General features: G+C 45.5%; 1 protein-coding gene across 1 annotated transcript in view; it reads left to right on the top strand.

Annotated features, from left to right (window-relative positions):
- The first annotated feature begins 6,854 nt into the window (after positions 1-6,854).
- The window catches only part of HIVEP1 (HIVEP zinc finger 1), a 120,127-nt gene continuing 106,116 nt past the window's right edge, over positions 6,855-20,865 (top strand). The window contains exons 1-2 of the mRNA XM_080920661.1: positions 6,855-6,962; positions 10,295-10,437. Of these exons, the coding sequence (XP_080776787.1) occupies positions 10,398-10,437 (40 nt within the window). The 5' untranslated portion in view covers positions 6,855-6,962; positions 10,295-10,397. The remainder of the gene's footprint in view (positions 6,963-10,294; positions 10,438-20,865) is intronic.

The following is a 20,865-nucleotide window of genomic DNA, read 5'->3' as shown; positions in this document are numbered from 1 at the left end:
ACCAATGAAAAATGTGAGCTAATAAAGTCAGTAGAGTGGCTGGTGAGAGAGGGGTAGAGTATAAAGGAGGAGTTGGAAACTGGAGGAAGGTCCGAGAGTGCTCCAGTCACGCTCTTTCAACCGATTGCTGCTGATGTTGTACAATCTATGGGATCATTCTGTATCCCAGCAGCCTCCCTATAACCTGAGTAGATCTCTTGAAATCCTGTTATATAATTCTGAGACCAGAAATGGAAGTTTAGAAAGATGTTTATAAAGAAATAATGAAGTAAGAAGAAGCTCATTAGATTGACACAGAAGATGAACGGGATTCCAGTTTCAACAGGATTCTTTCATTCCACAAATATTTGTTACCACATTGTTCTAAGTGGGAACAAGAACAGTTGGAGATGAAACCAGGTCCACTCGTTCCATTTATTTCTCTCTCTCTCTCTCTCTGTCTCTCTGTCTCTGTCTCTGTCTCTGTCTCTGTCTCTCTCTCTCTCTCTCTCTCTCTCTCTCTCTCTGTGTGTGTGTGTGTGTGTGTGTCTGTCTGTCTGTCTCTCTCGACAGGTTTTCTCTGTATATTGTTCCCTGACCTGGAACTAATTCTGTAGACCAGGCTGGCCTTCAACTCACAAAGATCTGCCTGCCTCTGTCTCCTGAGTGAGGCGATTAAAGACGTTAACTGTGTCAACTGGTTAAGGCCCATATATTTAAGGGTTCAGAAATAATATACATAGAAACCGATTAGATAATTCTAGAATACTAGATGTTATGAAAGAATCAATAAAGCAATAGGACAGAGTTTATGTATGGGGGGACTAGCCAGACATTAGATAGGATGGTGTTTAATTTACGTGTGGTCAGGAAAACGAGACCCTCCGATTACTCAGCAACCCATCAAATAGATTTCTTTACACCCGTGTATACAGGAGGATTTCCATGAGGGTTTGATAACTCTTCTTAGAAAGGTGTAATGTACCCAGCACTATTTTAAGAGAAAACTTGGTGTGGAGTCATGCATCTTTAATATCAGCACCCAGGAGGCAGAGTTTGAGGCTAGCCTGGACTACACAGAGACATCCTGTCTCAAAACAAACAGACAGACAGACAGACAGACACACAAACAGAGCTAATTAGTGTAATTTATCCTGGAAACAGAAGTCTAGAAGACGTTCCTCTGTTTCTCCCCTTTTAGGTTGGTCTGTTACCTTAAAAAAACAACAACAACAAAAACCAACCAAACAAACAAAAAACCCAAAATAGCTCATTGTGGGCTTGGATTAAAACAATCTTTAATCCCAGTACTTAGGTGACAGAGGCAGGTGGATCTCTCTGTGAGTTCTAGGCTAGCCTGGGCTACCCTATTTCAAACAAAACAAAACCATCTCAAAACAAAACTGTTGTGAGCCACAGGACTGATTGTCCCCTACTTTAGTCTCGGAGGCTGCTCCCCAGTGAGACTGTATTTGGAATGAGAAACTTTGTAGCAATTAGTTAAAATGAGGCCATACCTTTGAGCACTGAACCCAGGGGGTTAGTGTTGTTTTAGCTCATAGTTTGAGAGCATAGTCCACCTCAGAGGGGAAGACTCAGAGCCTATGGTAGTGATGATGTGGAGCTGTGAATGCTATTTCTTATTACTGCTCCCAGAACCAAGAGCCAAGAAAAGGCAGGCAGCAGTATAAAACTCAGCAGGCGCTCCCTTAGTCACCCACTTCCACTAACAAGGCTCTGCCTCCTAAGGGCTCCACAAGCTCCCTAAACAGAGCCACCAGGTGAGGACCAAGTGCTTAAACTTCTGAGCCTACAGGGACATTTCATCCTCCACCCTCCTTAGAAGAAGAATAAGCAGAGGGTTAGTTTTCCTCTTTCCTCTTCCATACATACACACTAGCAGGAAAAAGTCACGTGAAGACTCACCAAGCAGGCAGCCAACCACAGACCAAGAAGACAGATCTCAGTCGAAAGGAATCTGCTACAGACTTAATTGTGTATTTCTACCCCCCCCCCCCCGACAATGGGGATCCATATATGTTCCTGAAGATCCCTGGCTTGTGGCATTTTGTTACATTCACCTGAGCAGACTGATGCCGTGGCTTAGATTATTTAGTTATTTTTACATAATGAGATTGCACGGGTCAGCAGGGATGGCTTTAGAGAACACCGTTCCTTCCCTCCCCGTGTTCCTCGATGCACTACCCAGGACATGTTATACATAGAATTCTGAGAACTTCATGTCGCATCTCTGTTGATCCTAACTACCCCTTTTAAAGCCTCTTTAACAAGTAGTCCACTAAATAATATTCACAAAATGGTCATATTTAACATTGAAGTAGACACTTTCCAACAGAGCTAGAGGCCAGTGCTGTAGTATGAATTAAACAAGTGGACCGGCAGCGTCTCAAGATGAGATAGGCTCAAACCCAAACACCTTTCCACTTCCCTCAGCGACACTTTCATGTCATCATCTATCACTTTCTAAAAACTTGAATGGCTGTAGATTTCTAAACAACCATGCCTTCCATTTCTCTGCTCCATGGGTGCAGAATATTATAAAGTTATTGGAGTCCATTCCCTGTAACACACAGCCTTTATGTTTTAACCATCTGACTGCCTTCTGGATTCCAGTCATGAATGTGCCACGTACTAACTCCATGGCTCACTGGAGATTATGTAACACTTTAGAAATGGGATGAAGGAGAAACGGGAGCAGGATGCTGGCCATCACCTCTACCGTCATCGCTACCACAGCTAGTGTGACCACAGCTGCCGTATTTGCACCCAGTTCCCAGATCTGTCCTAGATCACAGCGCAGCCACAGCAACTTTGCTTAAAGACTATTCTCTGTCCAGATGTCTCCAAACGACTACTAACCGCTTGAAGTGTCTTAATTCCTTCCAAAGGATGGATGCCTTGGCTCTTCTCTGATTGGCACCAGTACATTTTGACTGCCTCACAGCTATTCTTAGGGGAAAAAAAAAAAAGTCCCACTGCTGGGGACAGCCCTGTGCACAGCCCCAATCTGGGTTCCAGTGTGAAGAGCCGTTCCTCCCACTTTCAATAGTGTCCTTCCTAATCTGGCCTTCACTCATTTCTCACCTGCACGAAGGAGACGGGATCCAGAGTTCCCCTCCTCTCTTAGCTGCCTCCCTAGGCTGGAGAACTGTACTTATCTTCCTAGCAGATCCTGAACTTTTCCTAAAAACTCTACCTACCGAGGACTCACCCTCTCCTGGAACTTTTCTGGAGACACTCCCTCCACCCAAAGATCTCTCAGCAGCCATATAAATAACTCGGTGCAACTTTAATTGGCTCTGGTTATAAGCCATGGCTTCTATCTTTTCTCCCTCCAGGTATTTTTCCATGTGTTTGTGCTGTCTCCATTAATTTGTAAATTCCCAGGAGGCAGGGCCTGAACACAGCCTGGTGCTGTCAGAAAGGGCACATGCCAGGAAGAATGGATGTGACACACTGCCTTTTCTTTAGTACTAACCTGGTTTGTTTCTGATTTTCAAAACCTCTTTCCTTAGTGATGATTCTGAAGCTGAAAACATAAAAGCATATATTTCCAGGCCACGCCACACTGTCCAGATAAGTACAAGAAAACTAAGAGCTTTCTATAACATAAGACGAGGATGTGCAGGTATTTTGACCCAAAGGGGAATCTGTAGTGTGTTATTATAGTTTATCATCTTGGGAGTTGTATTCTTGCGTCTTGAAGGCTGCAGGAATATCTCAGAAAGAAAATAATATCTGCTTCCAAAGCCGAGATCTAAAAACTGAACAGAGTCCGGGGAAACATCCAAACGATCTTATTACAAGTTTGTACTGAGTGGAAGGAAAAAGAATGTAATGTGGGAGACCTTGTCTGAATCAAACAGCAAAGTAGCACAGTTCTGAGGCTAAGGATCCCTAGCTGGTGGAGCCTTTTTCAGTTCAGGTGAGAAAAGGAGCCCGCAAAGGTCCTTTCCCAGGACCGATTAGAGCTGGGGGATTCCGTCTTTTGGCCACCTGCTGCGCTGCCTCCACGCAGCACCCACAGAGACTACCTTGACTGTCACCAGGCACTGAGCTCAAGGTATAACCCACGTAGAGGTGCACCAGATAACATCAAAGCTCCGGGTAGGGGCCAGAAAAGGGGGTGGGGGGGGGACAGTGCAGCGAGGGAACCAAGCGCCTCCCCTAGCGTTTCCTCTCACGCCCACTTCCAACCTAGGAGGCTTTTGGTTTCTGCTTTTGTTGTTTTTAAAATGAAAAGTTCAACCCAGGAAGCTTGGGAGCGGACTTTTTGCCTTGTAGTTCGGTAAGTTTTCCTCCTTCCGTTCTTTTGTTTGCTTGGCTTGGGAAGAGCCCGGGCGTAGGGGACAGTTGCTGTGGAGCGTGCGGGGAAGGGTTTGTTGCTGGGTCGCCAGAGTGGGGGGCGGGGGGAGGGGACTCGTTGGTGGACGGGAAAACCCAGCTCGCAGGGCGGAGGGGAGGGACTGGCGGTGTGACCCGGGGCCAGCAGGAGGAACCTCCGGGATCTCCGCGTGGCGGTGGCGCTGCAGGTCGCACCGGGCGGAGGGCCGGAGCCGTGTAGCCACGGGGCCGTGCCAAGGGGGAGCCGGAGCCAGGCAGCGCCGGGCGGCCGCGTGGGAACCGGGGTTGGGGGATGCGCGGGCTCGGCCTCCGGTTGGACTGGTGCTCTCCCCTCACCGGTGCTCTGTGGGAGAAGTAAGGTCAGAGTACCCACAGGACCCCGCGTCTCCCAAGGGGCGCAACAAAGACGTTGACTTGGCCTGCTGGATGGAGAGAAAGAGGCCCCTTGGAATCTCTCTGCCTTCCTAGTCTAGAGCGGTCTCTGGGATCCCCATTGTTTAAGGATATTTGACAGTTCAAGCTGAAGTTTACCAGTCACCAGGCTGGTCGGGTTTACTCATCCAATTCCGTTTATTTGCTATATTCTTAGGATCTCCTATTTACTGTGTCAAAACAAACCGAAACCAACTACTTACATATAACACAGCTGCCTTTCCCTGCATTTTGGCATGAAAAAAAAAAAAAAACGCATTTAGAATATTCAGAAAACTTCCTAGGAAAGTGTTCAATATTATCTGTCTCAGAGAGAAGTTTTAATGCTGGTTTGTTGCTTCAGAAAACACAGTGAAATGATAAATCAAAACCAGAAACGCCGTTTGCTCAAACGCTCATAACATTGCGGTAGAGAAACACTGTGTTCATGGATACATTTCTGTTGTCTTCAGCAACTATTGAGTCATAAAAAGAAATCCACTCTGGCACTTAGCTTTTTTCCCCCTTCCGTTTCAAGTAACAAAAACTCGACTTATGAAGACTGTGTTTTTATCCTAACCCATTAGCAATGTCTTCAGGTTTAGCTTTTGATTCAAACAGCTCAGCTGGGGGAGGGGCACTACATTATATATTTTGTGAATTCTACCCATTGGGTGTTTCATTTAATAAAATAGATGATATCCTACTGGAAAATTAAAATGGCACTATTTCATTGTAAGACTAATATAGCATTATCCACCATCCAACCTTTCTAGCTGCATGATCTTTGCTCCTAGGACCAAATTTACCTTTTGGTAGGCATAATTTTTTCCTTTGCAAAACATTATTTTTGGCTCTCAGCTTGCCATTACTGAGTATTCCATTTTTAATAATTTCCATTCTGGGGCTCTGAGCTTTTCTTAGCTTTAGCAACTAGAGGTAGGACTTCCTCGGGGGATTTTAGGGGTCAACCGTTACCAGGAATGACCTGGACATCTTTATAAAAGCCTAAGGGAGTAACACAATTTTGCACAGATGGTCAGCTGTTAGTGGGCGTATGATCGTTTAACAAAGAATATTTTTGTTTTGCGTCATTTTTTTTTACACCTTATTCTTTCCAACTTTGAGGTGGCCCTTCAAATCCATCACCTCTGCAGGCTTCTTAGTGGGTGCGTGGATTTTTACGTTCAAACTGCTAGTATTCTTTATATCTACCCTTGAAAAACCTTCGCTCCCCACATTCAGCTCTGCTGATATTTCCAGAAGTTTCCAGTTCCCGTTCTTAAACGCTTTCTAGCAGCCGGGGTCAAACTCTGGTTTGTAATAAATTAGTCTGTCTTCCCATTTCACTCCCCCAGAGTTCCAGAAGCCTGCTGGGTGGCTCCGCCCCGCACCCCCTCCTCGGCTTCCAAAGTTCCCTCGCCGGTTAGTCCCCAGCTGACAGGCAGTCCAGGAGGGGTTAACTGCGCTCGCTGCTGCTAAGGCTCTGGGAAGCACCGGCTCTCTCCGGAATAACCTTGGCTTTCCTCGGTCTTTTAATAGAACATCCGCCACCAAAAAAGTGGTTTCAGTTCAGGGCTTAATAACACGTCCCCTCTGACCCTCCAAGTCAACACCCCAGTCCCCCCCTCTCTTTTATTAAGAAGTTATTTTTCAAAGTTAATGAGTTTCAAGTTTCACTATGATTTCCCTTTCCCTCTCCGCAGAGCTGAGGAAACCCCCTTGGGGTCCCCCCTCCCTCCCGGGTCCTCCTCCTCCCTCCTAGGGCCAGGGCGAGGGGCGGGGCTGGGAGACACCATGACGTCACCGGGCCGGCCCACTGCCGGCTCTAGAAGTCAAAAGACCGTAAAGAGAATCCGGCCCCGCCCGACCCCGCCCCTCCACCCGGGCCAACCGCCCCCGACTAGGGCCCGGCCGGGCTTCCCCGGGCCGCGGAGCCCCGCCTCCGCCGCCGCCCCGCCCCGCCCCGCCCCTCGGGCCGCGCCTCCTCCTGCGTCCTGGGTCCCCGCGGCGGGGCCTGCGGCGGGCGGGCGGGCGGGGCGGCAGGGGGCCCCGGGCCGGCTTCACAGGAGCCCGCCCTCCCGCCGCAGCCCCCGCCCCGCCGCCCCCGGGGATCCCCTGCCGCCCCGCCCACGCGCGGGGAAGCCGCCGACCTTCGCCCTGGCCGCCCTCGCGCTGCCAGCCGTCCTCACGGACACCCGGGAGAGGTAAAGGCCGCTCTCCCGCCGGGTTCCACTCGTTCCCTCCCGCGCCCTGCTCGCGCCTCGGCGCCCGTCGGGAGGAGGCTACGCTTGTGTCCCGGTTGTCAAGTGCAACGCAGTTCCCGACGGGTGCTGGCCGGGCGCGGCGGTGGGGGCGCTGCACCCGGGAGAGCGCGGCGCGGGGGGCGGGGGCCGGGACCACCTCCCCCTGGCGGGCGGGTGTGCGTGTGAGTGTGTGCGCGTGTGCCGGCGCCGACCTTGCGGAGGGGATGCTGCGTGCGGGAGCCGCTTGCCACTTCGGCGGGTCCTGGCCGCACGGGCGGCGGGAGCTGCGGTCCTGCGATCCCAGCAGGTACGGAGGACCGGCCTCCCGGTCGCCGCGGCCGATTCTGGCAGGAGGGCTCGGCGGGGCTGCGGGAGACCAGGCCGCGGCTTCCGCACCTCCCGGCTTTGTGGCTCGCTTTCCCTTTCGTTCTTTGCCCGGAGTGTCTGTTTACTCCGGGCCACCTGGGTAGTTTCTCTCCGGGTAGGGCGCGCGCCCGCCGCTGGTGGGTCGGGACCGGTGGGCAGGGGCGCGGGGCGGCTTGGGCTCGCCGCGGGGTCGGGCTCCAGCAGGAGTTGCGGCTAGAGAGGGGAGGGGGCTGTGGCGAGGCTGGCGCGAGGAGGAGTCTCAAGGCTGCCGCTCTCGCCGACTCTGTCCTCCTCCTCCTGCTCTCCGCATCCACTCCAGGCTCCTTCCGGAGCTGGCACTTCCATTCCCCCCTCCTTCTGGCATGCGAAGCGCTTTGTTCAGTGCAGCGTTGCAGAGGGGTTTTCCCAGGCTCCGCCCTCCACATTCATTCATGTTTTTTCTCCTTGTGACTGTCTTTACGCATTTTGATCGGGTCCTGTTTTTGCACCTTGTAGTATGTGTTTCTTTCTTGAGAAAGAATGGTTGATCACTGGTCCTGGTCGCTACGGTGCTGTCGTCTTGGAAAATAACCACTTCTCCACCGCGGATTTAAACGTGGGCTGGACAGCTAGGGACAGGGGGGTGGAGGCTGCAAAGCCGGGTCGCACAAAGCAGTTACAGGTTGGGAATTTGCATATTTTACATTTAAGCTTGGGAGCTGATGGGGGTCACGTGATCGGCTTACAATCAGAGTTCACGCTTTAAAAACTTCGTAATATTGTGACCGCTTAAAAGCTTTAGTTTTAATGCAGAACGGAGCACTTACAGCTTTATCTCTAAATTCTCTGTGCAGTCAAAACCGTTTTGGGAACGGTAACTGATGCCTCTGGTAAAGGGAGTTGAGGAGCCCTATCTTTTGTAGGTCATTAGCTGGTGCTGCAAGAGACGTCATCCATCGATGACCATCCTGTTTCATATTCTTCCTCTTTCGTTACGTTGTGAATAGTTTGTGCTGTGCCGATTAATAGCCGTAGATTGTGAATAGTTTGTGCTATGCCAACTAAGAACTGTGTTAGGAGTACAGCTGCAAGCACGTTAATTGTAGCCGCCTTTTCCTTATGCGTTTTAGCTAAACTGAAAACATACCTCTAGCACCTTATTCTAGGATTCACGTTCTTTCCCTTCGAGGAGTTCTTCCTGGGAATTAATATTTGAGCATTTTCATGTGGCAGGCAATGCTTCTACATTGTTTAGCTTAGTCCTTAGTCCTTAGCCGGTCTGAGGTGGATAATGTTTCCTGATTTTACAGCTTGGGAAATCTGATCTTCTTTTCTGAGGGCTTAAGAACCTTGAACAAGGCCACACAGTATGGGGTAAAGCCTGGCCTTGAACCCAGTCAGGTTTGATTCCAAAGTATGTCTTCATGATTTGCTGTGTCATTCATCCCTTTGGGAGGGGGTTGTCCTTGGTAGGTGAGTGTTATCTTTTCTGAGGAATTGGGCATGAAGTCATGTGGGGCCACATTCCATAGTTACTGATCTGAGGAAGGTTTCATAATCTCTCCCAAAACATTTTTTTTGTTTTTGTTTCATTGTTTGTTTTTTATTTTGTTTTTTTCTCTTTGTAAATTGGATGAATTGGAGCTTGTTTTTTTTTTTTTTTTAATCTCTTCCAAAACTTTTTTTCCCAACTCGGAAAAATGGCTGAGTTGGAGCTGTTGTCCCGTTGTCAGGATTAAATCAGGTGATAAGTAGAAACTCTACAGTAAAACAAGTACCCATTAAGTGTTCTCCTGTGTTGTGTACAGTAATAGATATGAGAGGTTTTAGACAAAGCATCCTTAGTCTATTGTGTTTGCTGAGTGATTAGACTTTGTTTTACCCCACAGTGCCGACCTCTTGGGCTCTGCTTATCAGCATTGGTGCAGGAAGTTAAAGCCAAACTTCTAACTGATGATTGAGAAAGAATCTAGTGGAAGAGGAGAGAGGGAGGTTGCTGATTTGGACAGATGGGTGGTTAGCATTCAGGCATGGTCAACTTTTTGACATTGCAACATAATGCCTAGCCTGAAGAACCTTGCAACAGAGTTACCAAAGGGGGAATCCCAAAAGAAATCTTGTAATGTTTAAAGTAACTTTACTATTTTGTATTAGACTTGGGTTTTGGGCTGTAGTTTGGACATGCTTGTTGGTTAATTACATCTTGGCATGATGCATTTTAGCTTGAAACGGGCACAGTCAGGACAGACTAGGTTGTGCTGCAGTAACAAGTAATTCCCAGGCCTCAGACACATAAGTCACCCAAGGGCGGCTTTTACTTAGGAAGCATGATCATATTGTGTCACTGTCAGTGCAGCTCTTTAGTCACACATGCTGTCTGGAACAGTGCCTTGCCTGTGCCAGAGGGGACAGGATGCTCTGGAATATCTTGCTTTGATAACTGAGTACACCAGCATGGACTCGAGGCATGTCTGTGATCTACTCAGAGGTCAACATGCAGCTGCTGATCACAGGCATGTGCAGTCCTGCCATGAGCCTGGAAGGAAGTCATGGCATCACTGGGGGACAGCCACCATAGCAACGGTGTAGGTAAACTGAGTCAACTGAAATGACATGAGCCGGACTTTGGGCTTCCCTTATGAATGGGCACATGTATATATGGTAACTGTCACCTTACCCTAACTTTAATTGTACCTAGCGGTGCTACTCTAAAGTGAGCATTTTCATCCTTGTCCAACTAATATCCAGAGACTTTTTTTTTCCCACCTGTTTTCTCAACAAGGGGCCTACAGAGATGACCGGTCTTATGTTTAGTTAAAAGTGAATGGCGTTTGCCAAGGTTCCCTTCTATTGAGTTTTAGGTCAGCCCTGCTCTAAGCCCCTCACTTTTGAAGTATCCTCTTTTGAAGGTAGCGAGAGATTTACTGCTTTTATCTTTTTCTTTGCAGCATATGGATTAACTGATGTCCGATGAGTACATGGAGCCAGCCTTTTGTAACCTGCTCTTCCAACAGTTTCTAAGGAGAAAAAGGAGCTCTTAAATCCAAGAAAATGCCTCGAACGAAGCAGATTCATCCCAGAAATCTCAGAGGTAAAGCTTTGTGTTCAGTGAAGAAAGGCTTCCAGTGACCCCATCATCAAGTGCATAGCTGGTCCTGGGAATGGCTGTGGGCTCCTTACGCTGACCCTGCTTCATGGCCAGTGTCTTTATGCTTCATTCCTCTTTGTCTTATACAGTAACTGTCCCTTACCTGCTGGATGAATTAATTCCATGAGGATTACAGTTCTTTTCTGGTGACCTGCTAAAGGCTGATATTTATCATTTCTTAACAGGAACTAGGGAATCTGAAATGGATGGTGGATGTTTTCTGATAATTGAATCACTGTGATTTTATGTTCATTCACTCAAAGAAAATTCCTCCCCTATTCTTTATGTGTCTTTGGGAGGTTGAACTCATGCTAGTCAGTGTCAAGGAGCGTTCCTACTGCACGTCTGTATCTGTTGGAGGTTTACTTCTGCAAGTGCTGTCAAGACAAAGAAGTGAAAGAGTTGCGGTTGACATTTACACAGTACTTTATTTGCAGAAGTCAGAACAAACTGACTTATTTTCAACAAAGAAACATCTTGTCAAACTTGTATATAAGGCTGGAGATCTTGCTTGGGGTTAGAATGAGGGCTTTAACGTGCTTGTGGCTCTGGGTTCTATTCCCAGCTCCTAACAAAGCAAACGAACAGGATATGTCTGAAACACATTTCATACAAGCACTGCAAGGTAAATGCTTTTCCATTAAAGGTAAAGGTATTTAATATTGGGAAACGAAGCACATTTCACCGTATGTTTAATGGTTTTTATTGTTTTTGAGGTGTCACTGTGAATAGCAGTTATCCTTTCTAGTTGATTCTAGTATTCAGGTCTGCAATTGCAGTCTGTGGCAAAATAGGGTGTGGAAACAGATTTCCCAGAAACTGTGGGCCAGACAGCCTGGTATGCCCAAATACCAAGAGAGCCTTTCTCAGACAAGGTAGCAGGTGTGAACTGACACCTAACGTTGTCCTCACGTCTACACATGTGTTGTGTCATGTGCACACCAGTATTTGCACACATGCACACTAAGTTATGGATGTCTGTGTAAAGACTGTAGCAGTGTGAAGCAAGAAACCCTGCCAAATCAAATGATCTTAAGCAAAATAAGATACTGTGTGAAGTACCCATGTCTCGATATCACAGAGGAATGCATACAGAGGAATGCACAGCGGGTGGTTCTAGTTTAACAGCTGTGGAGGGCTCATCTGTCCACACATCTTACGTGCTCTCTGCTACTGCACACCCAGCCTGTGTGGCGTATCCATTGCTCCGGGGCTGCAAACAGGAGCATATATTGTCTTTAGACAAGTGCTGATTAAAGCTTTTCTATTAATAACCTCTTTTTTACTGAAGAAAGGTTTAGAAACTCTTGGCTATATACAAATATAAAATAGATATACAAAGCAACTTATTAACAGTAAGTCATAATTAAAAAAAAAAAACCACATTGTATGTTTGTTTATGCACATGTGTGTGCAGTTATCTCAGAGACCAGAAGAGGGTATCAGAGGCCCTGGATGTACAGACAGTTGTGGGCTGTCCAGGGTTGGGCCTGGCAACTGAACTCATATCCTCTGCCAGGTTAGCAAGTCCTCTTAACCATTTCTCTAGTCCTAAATCATAAAAGTTTAAGAAAATAATTATTCATTAATTATTATTAAAGACAAAAGAGAATTTACATGCTAAATTTGATATGTGTGTCTATTTTTATATAAAATAATTAGGTCTCAGCTGAATATTTGATGCTGCAGGATGTAGAGCTTCTGTGAGGTTTTCAGTTGGTTGATGCTTCGAGGTCATGTTTTTTGGTGCTGAGAATGCTGTTTTACGTAGTTGATAGTACCACACGGCCGAAGTATGGTTAGGGGTGTTTCAGAAATAGTTGGAAATTTTATTCCAATCCCAATCCATTAATTAATTAATTAGTTTGTTTGTTTGTATTACAAAACTCAAGTCAGAAACTAGAATAGCAATTTTCAAAGTCAAATATTGTGACACTAAGAGTACAGCAAGAAGGTTGACATTGATCTGATACAGTCATGCTGTGGTTGGATGTATTAAGTTGTTACATGGTTTTAGAGGAGCAGAAAGCTTTTAACAGTGTATCAGGGCAATCTAATCTATAAGATATAGTTGTCTGGCATCTGAGCCTAAGTGTCTCAGGCAGGGTTGGTTGAGTGTGAGATGGCTTACTCTGTAGAGTAAACTTGTTCCCTATGCAGAGCCAAGGCTGCAGCACCACCCGCGTGGTAACATCAGTGAGCATCTTCACCACAGCACATCAGTGAGCATCTTCTTCACCACAGCACATCAGTGAGCATCTTCACCACAGCACATCAGTGAGCATCTTCACCACAGCACCTTGCATTCATTGTGCTTTTGGTTTTCAGTTATTTCATTTTTGGTCAGTGCATGTTTAGAAGTATTTTACCATTGCCAAAGTTTTTTTTTTTTTTTTTTCTTTTTTCAACATCCATGTTCAGTTTTTGAGAGTTAAACAAGCCACCCACAATTAAAGAATCTGAACTGGGGCAATTGTAACCCAGAAGTATTTGTATATCTAAAAAGATTAAAGTTCAGTATAAATGGGAAACGAGCTTCATCTGTCCAGGCCCCTGGCTGTGTGGAGCTTGCTTTGGGTGCCCTGATGGTCTGGGGCACAGGCACCAAGGTAGAATGTGACTGTTTATGTTGTCAGGCTGTGCTTATGAAAGTTGTTTTTCATCCAGGAATAAATTAACATTAGCATTCTAAGATTACCTTTTTATCTATAAGTGAAAAGGACACTTGACTTTTTGACTCTTGTAATATCAATTAGGATGAAATAGAAATACATTTTACAACCGTTCAAATTTGTTTTCATACTCTTATCCTTTTTTCTGTTTCTCCCTCCCCCTCTCTCTCTCTCTCTCTCTCTCTCTTTCTCTCTCTCTCTCTCTCTCTCTCTCTCTGGTTAAAAAGTTAAAAGCATACACAGTAGATGAGGCCACGTCAGGATCATTCATTTCTATCTCTCTGCCTTGTCCCCATAGAAGGTCTTCAGGGATCTTTGCACAGAGCTGGCTTTCTTGGAGCTGTCACCTCTTGTGATGGCAGCACCTTCTTCTGGATCTCTCCTGAGGCCCTGCCTGAAGCCACTCCACAGCAGAGAGAAAAAGAGGCAGTGTGTGTGTGTGTGTGTGTGTATGTAGTAGCCAGCAATATTGTTTATATCACCATTATTATATACTTGCTATGTACCAGGTTCTCCGCTCAATGGCAGTGTCCTCCCAGTAGGAATGATGCTTTCTGCTTTATATTACTGGGTGTCAGGAAGTCTTCAGCACGGTTAGAATAGGAAAATGTACTTTAGGCACATGCCTTCAGGTTAGAGATGTCTTAAAAATCAAACAGGTTCTTGAAAATGTTCTTAGGAGTGACATATTTGGCCAGTTATACTAAGGTGACATTTGAACAGATGATCAATTTGTTGGGCTACTTGAAATCAGTGTTTGTTTCCTGTCTACAAATGCACTAGAACTCTGGGCTCACATAGGAGCTGATGAGTGCAGTGCAGACTTTAATGAGCTGGGGATTTAGATGGAGCACATTAACTCTAGTATTTGGGAATATGATCTCTCAAAAGTCATGGAGAAACTGTGGAACTTGAATATGTCTACCTCACTGTCTTAGAATTTAAGCTTTTTGAAGAGCAGACTTTATCCTGCTTTCTGATTCAGGCAGGGCAGTCGTGGTAGGATGCCTTCCAGGGAGGGCATTAGGAGGCTTACCTTTAGGATTTTTCTGTCTAGAGAGAACCATGTTCCTGTTTGTATAAAGGCAGCAGACAGGCTAGTAGCTGCCTTACTTAGACAGCTAATAAGAGCCCAGAAATTTGTTAATGAGTCCTAAACTTCTAGATTAGTTTATGGTTTCTTCGCTTTACAATTGTGTTAGTTGACACACCTTTAGGAGAAGTCCTCTCTAGCTGTGATTGGTGATTGTGGACTGCAGTCATAGTTGCAGCTAATTCAGGAAGCTGAGCCTGAGGATTGCTGAGGCCAGGGGTTCAAAGTTAGTCTGCACAACTTAGTGAGATGCTATCTCAGTCAGTAAGCAAGCAAACAAATAATACTTATTTTTGGTAGTGACTGTTGCTGGTTGTTGAGCCTTTTCTTAGCGTGTGCTCCTGTGATCTCTTGCTGCTGGCCCATGGCAGTGAGTTCACCACCTAGAGAGCTTTCAAATAGGAAGGACATAGTGAACCATGTAGTGTGCTGCCTTGAGAAGGGAGAGTACTCATTAGTTAAGGGTAGTAAATACATTTTCTCCTTTCTTTCTTTTTTCTTTTTTTGTACTGGGAATTGAATGTAGACCCTTGTGCGTGTTAAGCAGAACCTCACCACTGAGTTTACCCCTTACCCTTTAAACTCATTTTAAAATTAAACTTGTTCCTTGTTGGTTGCACATTTGTATAATTTGTATAATGCAATCTACCCACAAACCCCCCTCCCATCGGACTCTCCCACCAGCCGGCCAGCCCTCTCTCCTCCTCACATCCCTCCCATTGTATGTCTTTTTCTTTTGCTTTTGTTAAACACATTTTCAGCTTAAGCTGTTTTCAGTTTAGGATAAGGCTACAATTAATTTCAGGTTGTATCTGCGTATGATCTGAAAGTAGTCATTGGCTCATGGACATTAAAATGTCTGTACTGTTAAATATTGAGTAAATGAGAGTAATAAATATGCTTCTTTTAAAAAAATTACAATAGTTTTCACTTTTTGGAGAGGACTTAAAGTAATTTGGGTGCTGGTCCACCACAATAGATGGTTGCTGATTTGGGTGGCCTTGGAGTTAAAGGGGTATAGGGGGGCCATCGAGGAGTGGCTTCTGCAGGGCCACTTCCTGTAGGAGAAGTCTGAGCCCTTCTGCTCTCTGTGCTGGTCTTGCATGGGCGTGAAGCTTGCAGTTCTGCCGGTAAAGGCACAGGTGGGAGAGAGTGTGGCATTCACACAGCTTTGTTCTATAGGTAGGTAGGGGTGTGAGTGAGAGAGAGAGAGAGAGTGTGTGTGTGTGTGTGTGTGTTTCTCTGCATACACTAATGGGTATTATAAATACCAGACTGTTCTGAGAGAACACATACACATACCATTAAGCATGTGTGCCCTGTGTTTCCAAAAGGGGTGGGCTTTGCACATTTCTGCTCTCAAGAGTCGCATTAGTAAATTAATCGGAGAGGACTTGATTTGCCAAAGGCAGAAAAAGTAGGTTTGAGGCATACATAAGGCTGAGTTACACAGGGCTGGTGCTCTGCTTTTAGGAGTTAGGTTTCCACATCCTTGGTCATATAATCCAGATAGGGTCTTCGTCTTTGCTCTTTCCTGCTTGTCCAGTGCATGCAGTCACGGAGCTACGCATGGACAGTGCTCTGTGAAGCGGTGGAGAACTGTGGACGAGCAAAGGGAACACGCCTGCTCAGAGGAACAGGTCAGAGAGCTGCCCTGGGCTCCCAAGAGGGTCTCTTCCTGCCATGAGCTCTACCAACAGTGGTGCCACAGATGCCAAGGCCTAGTGAGGTGACAGTGATGTGGGCCATGTGACCCACAGTCTGTCCTCTGAAGGCATGCCATCCTCATCACCTTCCTGGGCTTTTTTTCTTGGCTTCTTAGGTGGTAAGGCTGGAGGAACCGGAAGCTCCCACAGTGATCCATGCCAGTCATTTCAGATGCAGTTCTGTGCTGTGCGAGACATGACTTGATGTTTCAAGTCTGTGGAAAAGCAAAGCGCTGCTGCCTCTTGTTTGGCTCTAAGGTTTCAAAGTCTTCTCTGCTTCAAGACTGGAAGTCGATGTGATAAATGCAGGATGTTAGCCTCTTCATTTGTTTCAGAAATTATATTTTGAGAATTTGGTGTGGCTAACTTCCACTTTTACTGTTTGCATGCATTTGACTATGAACACCTCAAAAATGAGAACCCTTTTTACCCTCTGCAAATTAATTTTATTAGAATATATCAGGCAGCAGTGGGGCTTATCAGATAATGGGTGTCACCACCTTACAGGATAAAGAGCAGTGTCCTGAGTTTGTCTAGGATCGTTTGTACGACTCTTTGTCTGGTTTGTCATTCGCCATTATGGAACTCCGTTCAAAAATTTACCATCTTTGTGCTATTCTTCATCCCCCGGCCCTGTGTGTGTGTGTGTGTGTGTGTGTGTGTGTGTGTGTGTGTGTGTGTGTATATGTATGTGTTGGGGGGGTGTCTATACCAAGGGTTTTACCTATACTTTTTTTCTTCTTCTTTTCCTCTCTGACAAAGTCCCTGGTCCCCTCAGACGCATACCAGTGCCTTTGTGCACACGTCTGTCTCCTCTTGCACACCAGCTCCTCTGTGCACATGTCTGTCTCCTTTTGCACACCCGGCCTTTCTCCTTTGCTGCTCTTTGCAGCTTTCACTGTTGGCCTGTGTGACTATCAGGAGAGGACTGTTTGGTGTGAGAAGAGAATTGCTATTGGAGACATTTATGAGTTTGAACCTTAGGTAGGAATTGCTTCTTTTGATACTTGGTCATCTCTGATTAATTTCCATATGGTACAAAGTTTTAATTTTAATTACCTATCCTGAGAAATCATGTGATTGTTTTGAACTTATGTCAAATAAAAACTTTCACTACAGGATTCCTCTGTAGAATTATCTGCTCTGTACTTTTAAAATTTACTGAAAATGTTTTTCATACAGTAAATGACTCTCCCTCCCCTTCTCTCTGGTCTTCCTCACCACCCCACTGCCCAACTCCACACCTTTTTTTCTCTCCTTAAAAAACAAGCAGGCAAATAAACCAGAATAAAACAAAGCAGACAAACAGAAAAGGGAAACCAAAGAAAAAACAGGAGAAACACGCTATGTTTATAGCTACAAACCCCATAAAAACAGTATCAGAAATCATGATAGAGACTCAAGACAGGTGAGGTAAAAAATGCCCAGTAAAAGCATTGTGAGACCAAAACAAAACAATCCCCCAAAAACCCCCACATCTTTAAAAATACCAATGAATTTGTTTTGCATTGGTCTTCTGCTTGTATATGGGGACTGCTATTGAGTGTGGTTTGTATGAGCAGTGAGACTCCATTGGAAGAAAAATTAGGGTTATAGATGGGAACTGGTATCTACTTTCCCTCTCAGCCCTAGGACCCCGTCTGGCTGTTGTGTGCAGGCATTGTGCCTCCTGCCACGGGCCTCTGAGAGTTCATCTGTGCAGCAGACCTGTTGTATCTGGAAAGCACTGCCTCCTGGGTGTCCTCCCTCACCTCTAGCTCTAAGTCTCTGCCTCCTCTTCTGGTAAAACCCTGATCCCTGAGGGGAGGGGCTTTATGGAGGTGTTCCATTTAGGACTGAGCGTTCAAGGTCGGGGTCTCTCTCTCTCTCTCTCTCTCTCTCTCTCTCTCTCTCTGTGCTTCATCCAGCTGTGTGTCTCTGTTGGTTCTCACACACTGGAGGAGGATGTTTCTCTGATAATGGCTGTGCTGTGTACTTTGGGTTAGTGGTGAGGGCAGAGTTGGACTTCCTGATATGACCTGTGTGGCCTTGTGCAAGCTGTTTTTCTTGTCTGTGAAGTGCAGATAGTGGGTGAAGGCTAGACCACAGGGCTACCTCAGCGTTTGTCATGTTCTGGTACAGGCTAAGTACTTGAAAGAGAACAGTCACCTCCCAGAACTGGCTCACGTCAGACCTCTGTTTTGCATGTGTTTCACAAGTGGAGGACAGGAGTGCCCACAGAGCCCTTACTGATTGCCCTCTGTGCTGCGTGGGCCAGCTGCGTGTGCTCATGGACGGTCATTCCTGTCCTGACTGCTGGAGACTGGGGATGGAGAAGAGGGAGGCCAGTGCAGAAATCCACCTGGGAGAGGAGTCCACACTCGACTCCATAACACCCAGTTCTCCACTTGAACTTACTCAGACCTTGCTTTGTTTGCTTGTTTGTTTTTGTTGTTGTTTTGAAAAGAAGTTAAATAGCATTAGTCTCCACCCACTACTGAGGAAGCAGAAAAGTCTTAGATTTTATTATACTGAAATATTATAAATATTTCAGAATGACTCATCACATGGGATTAGAGGGCTGTATTTAGGTTTGGAGAGGAGTGCCACCTCTGTCCACTCCAGTGGGAGGAGAGACCCAGCCTGCTTCTCAGGGTTATCTGATTAGTGGGAATACTGTCACTAGGCAGCTTCTGAGCCTCTCCAGCCGTGGTTTCTATGAAGGCTTCTATTATGACGACAAGCTCCTTCTGCTAATGTAAGGATGATCTTACCGCGTTCAGGAGTGGAGTCTGTCTTGTCCCGATGACTGTTGCAGGGCATTCTGTTCACACATTGCTTTCCCATTTGAATGTTAGCCCAGCCATCCCATGCTGACAGCCGATGACTTGACAGGTCAGGAAGCCCGGAGGGAATGCAAACCCATGGCTTATTTATAATATTTTTTCTGCATGTAACTGAAGCAAGCAAGAAAGTAATAATTTAAAAACCAGTTTTAGATGAGATAGGCGAGTAAACCATTGGTGTCTTTAGAAGCTGTCATGTAAATGGCTGGCATTATTTAATTGGACTGGGATAATATGGGAATAGACTTAATATAGAAAGCCTCCAAATTTGTTTGGAAGGTAATTATTTCTCAGCTCATATTTAGAGTACATTTGATGCTTTCTGAATGCTTATCAACATTAGCCATTTTTTTCTTTTTTAAGGGAATATAAAATGTAATAATGTAATTAACCATAGTGATGATTTTATTTTAGAGCATCTTTGCACAAAACATAGTCTGATGAGGTATAATTTTATCTTGCTGTAGAATAGAAGGATATGTATGTGAATAAAATGTCTTCTAATGTACAAGTCTAGCTAAGCCTCATGGTTAACATATACTGATGTGAGCAAGTCTGGGCTACTGATTGTTCTTGTATTCAGTGAAAGTAGTTTATGAATAGATGGAGTGCTTTACTTTCTATTTGTATTTAAAACATTCTTGTACCTATCAAGTGAGGGCGCTCTTCTGAATACTATTAGCGTGCCAGTTGCAGAACATCAGTGATCTCATTAGAGCTAGAGATTGCTCATTAGAACTTGTGTCCAAGGATGCTCAATTCTTCAGGAGGCCTTTGTGGCTGTTAGTATCTAGATTCACACATTATTCAGTTATTATTGTTGTTGTTGTTATTATTGAGACATAGTCTTAATATGTAGCCCTGGCTGGCCTGGAACTCAATATGAAGAGAAAGTGAGTTTTGAACTTAACAGTGATCCTCCTGCCTCTTTCTTCCTCCTGAGTGTTGGGATTAAGGTGGATTATTGGAACCACAATATTTAGCATATTACTTTAATTTTTACTCTGAATTTTCATTGTAAAATTTTAACAAAGCTTTGAGTTTGTTCTATGATGCATTTCATTCTAGAAAGCACTGTACTCATATTGTCCTATTTAGGTATTCAAGGTAGAAAGCCCCCAGGGTGTGGTTGGATACAGGTAGAGAATTAGCTTAGGTGTCCCTAAGCATGAATGGAACCATGGTGTTTCTTTCACCTGTGGAATGGATAGAAAGTCTGGCTTTTCTGGTGCCGCGTGAGGAACTTACATTTAATGGATTTGCTGTTGGGAAGTGCGCTTCCATCTTCTTGTCTTTACAACACTGAGGCTTGTCATACAGAAAATGGTAAGACCAAACATAACTGCTTGATATCTACAATCTTCAAATACAAGTAGGCTAGACATATAGTTAGGGCAATATGTTATATTACATAAATAAATAAAGCTGTGCTGAGCCCACAACCTGGACTCTGGAGGTAGTTTCCAGTCTCAGCATCCCTCAGAGTGGGGAGGACTTGGCTCATGTTTGCTTCATTTAACCTTTTTCACCAGATGAGCAGGGAGATTAAGAAATGATTCCACTTTGCGCTGCCTACTGGTTTCTCGTATTTGATGTTTGTGGAGTGTTCTTTTCCAGTATTTTGATTTATTTTTGTTTGTTGAGATGAGATACTGCCACGCTGCCCGTGGTGACCTCAAGCCATGGACTCAGGCTTGAGTACCTAAGACAAACCAGTCTTAGTTCCAGTTGTTTTTAAATGACATGGCTTCCCGTCGCTATGGCTGTCATGGGCTGATGGCAAGGCAGAGGCTGTTGAGATGGTGTTCTGGTGTCCAGTGTAGCTACACTTTCCACAGGTCCGTGTCCAGAGCTGTATGCCAAATGCTTTTTTTCACGTGTACTTGTTTCAATCACGTGAAGTAGGTGTATTATCACCACACTTTGTAGCTGAGGGAATCGAAGGACAAGAAGTCGTCACTTGCCCGAGTGTCACAGCTGGAATCTCCACAGCCACCTGCTTGCCTTCCAGCGTGCACAGTCATGTTCACACCTGATGTTGACACCATTCAGCTCTTTCCTGATGGGTGAGTTTG

The sequence above is a fragment of the Micromys minutus genome, assembly GCF_963924665.1.
Source record: "Micromys minutus genome assembly, chromosome: 1".
NCBI classification, from domain to species: Eukaryota; Metazoa; Chordata; class Mammalia; order Rodentia; family Muridae; genus Micromys; species Micromys minutus.
This window is presented reverse-complemented; position numbering and strand designations above follow the sequence as displayed.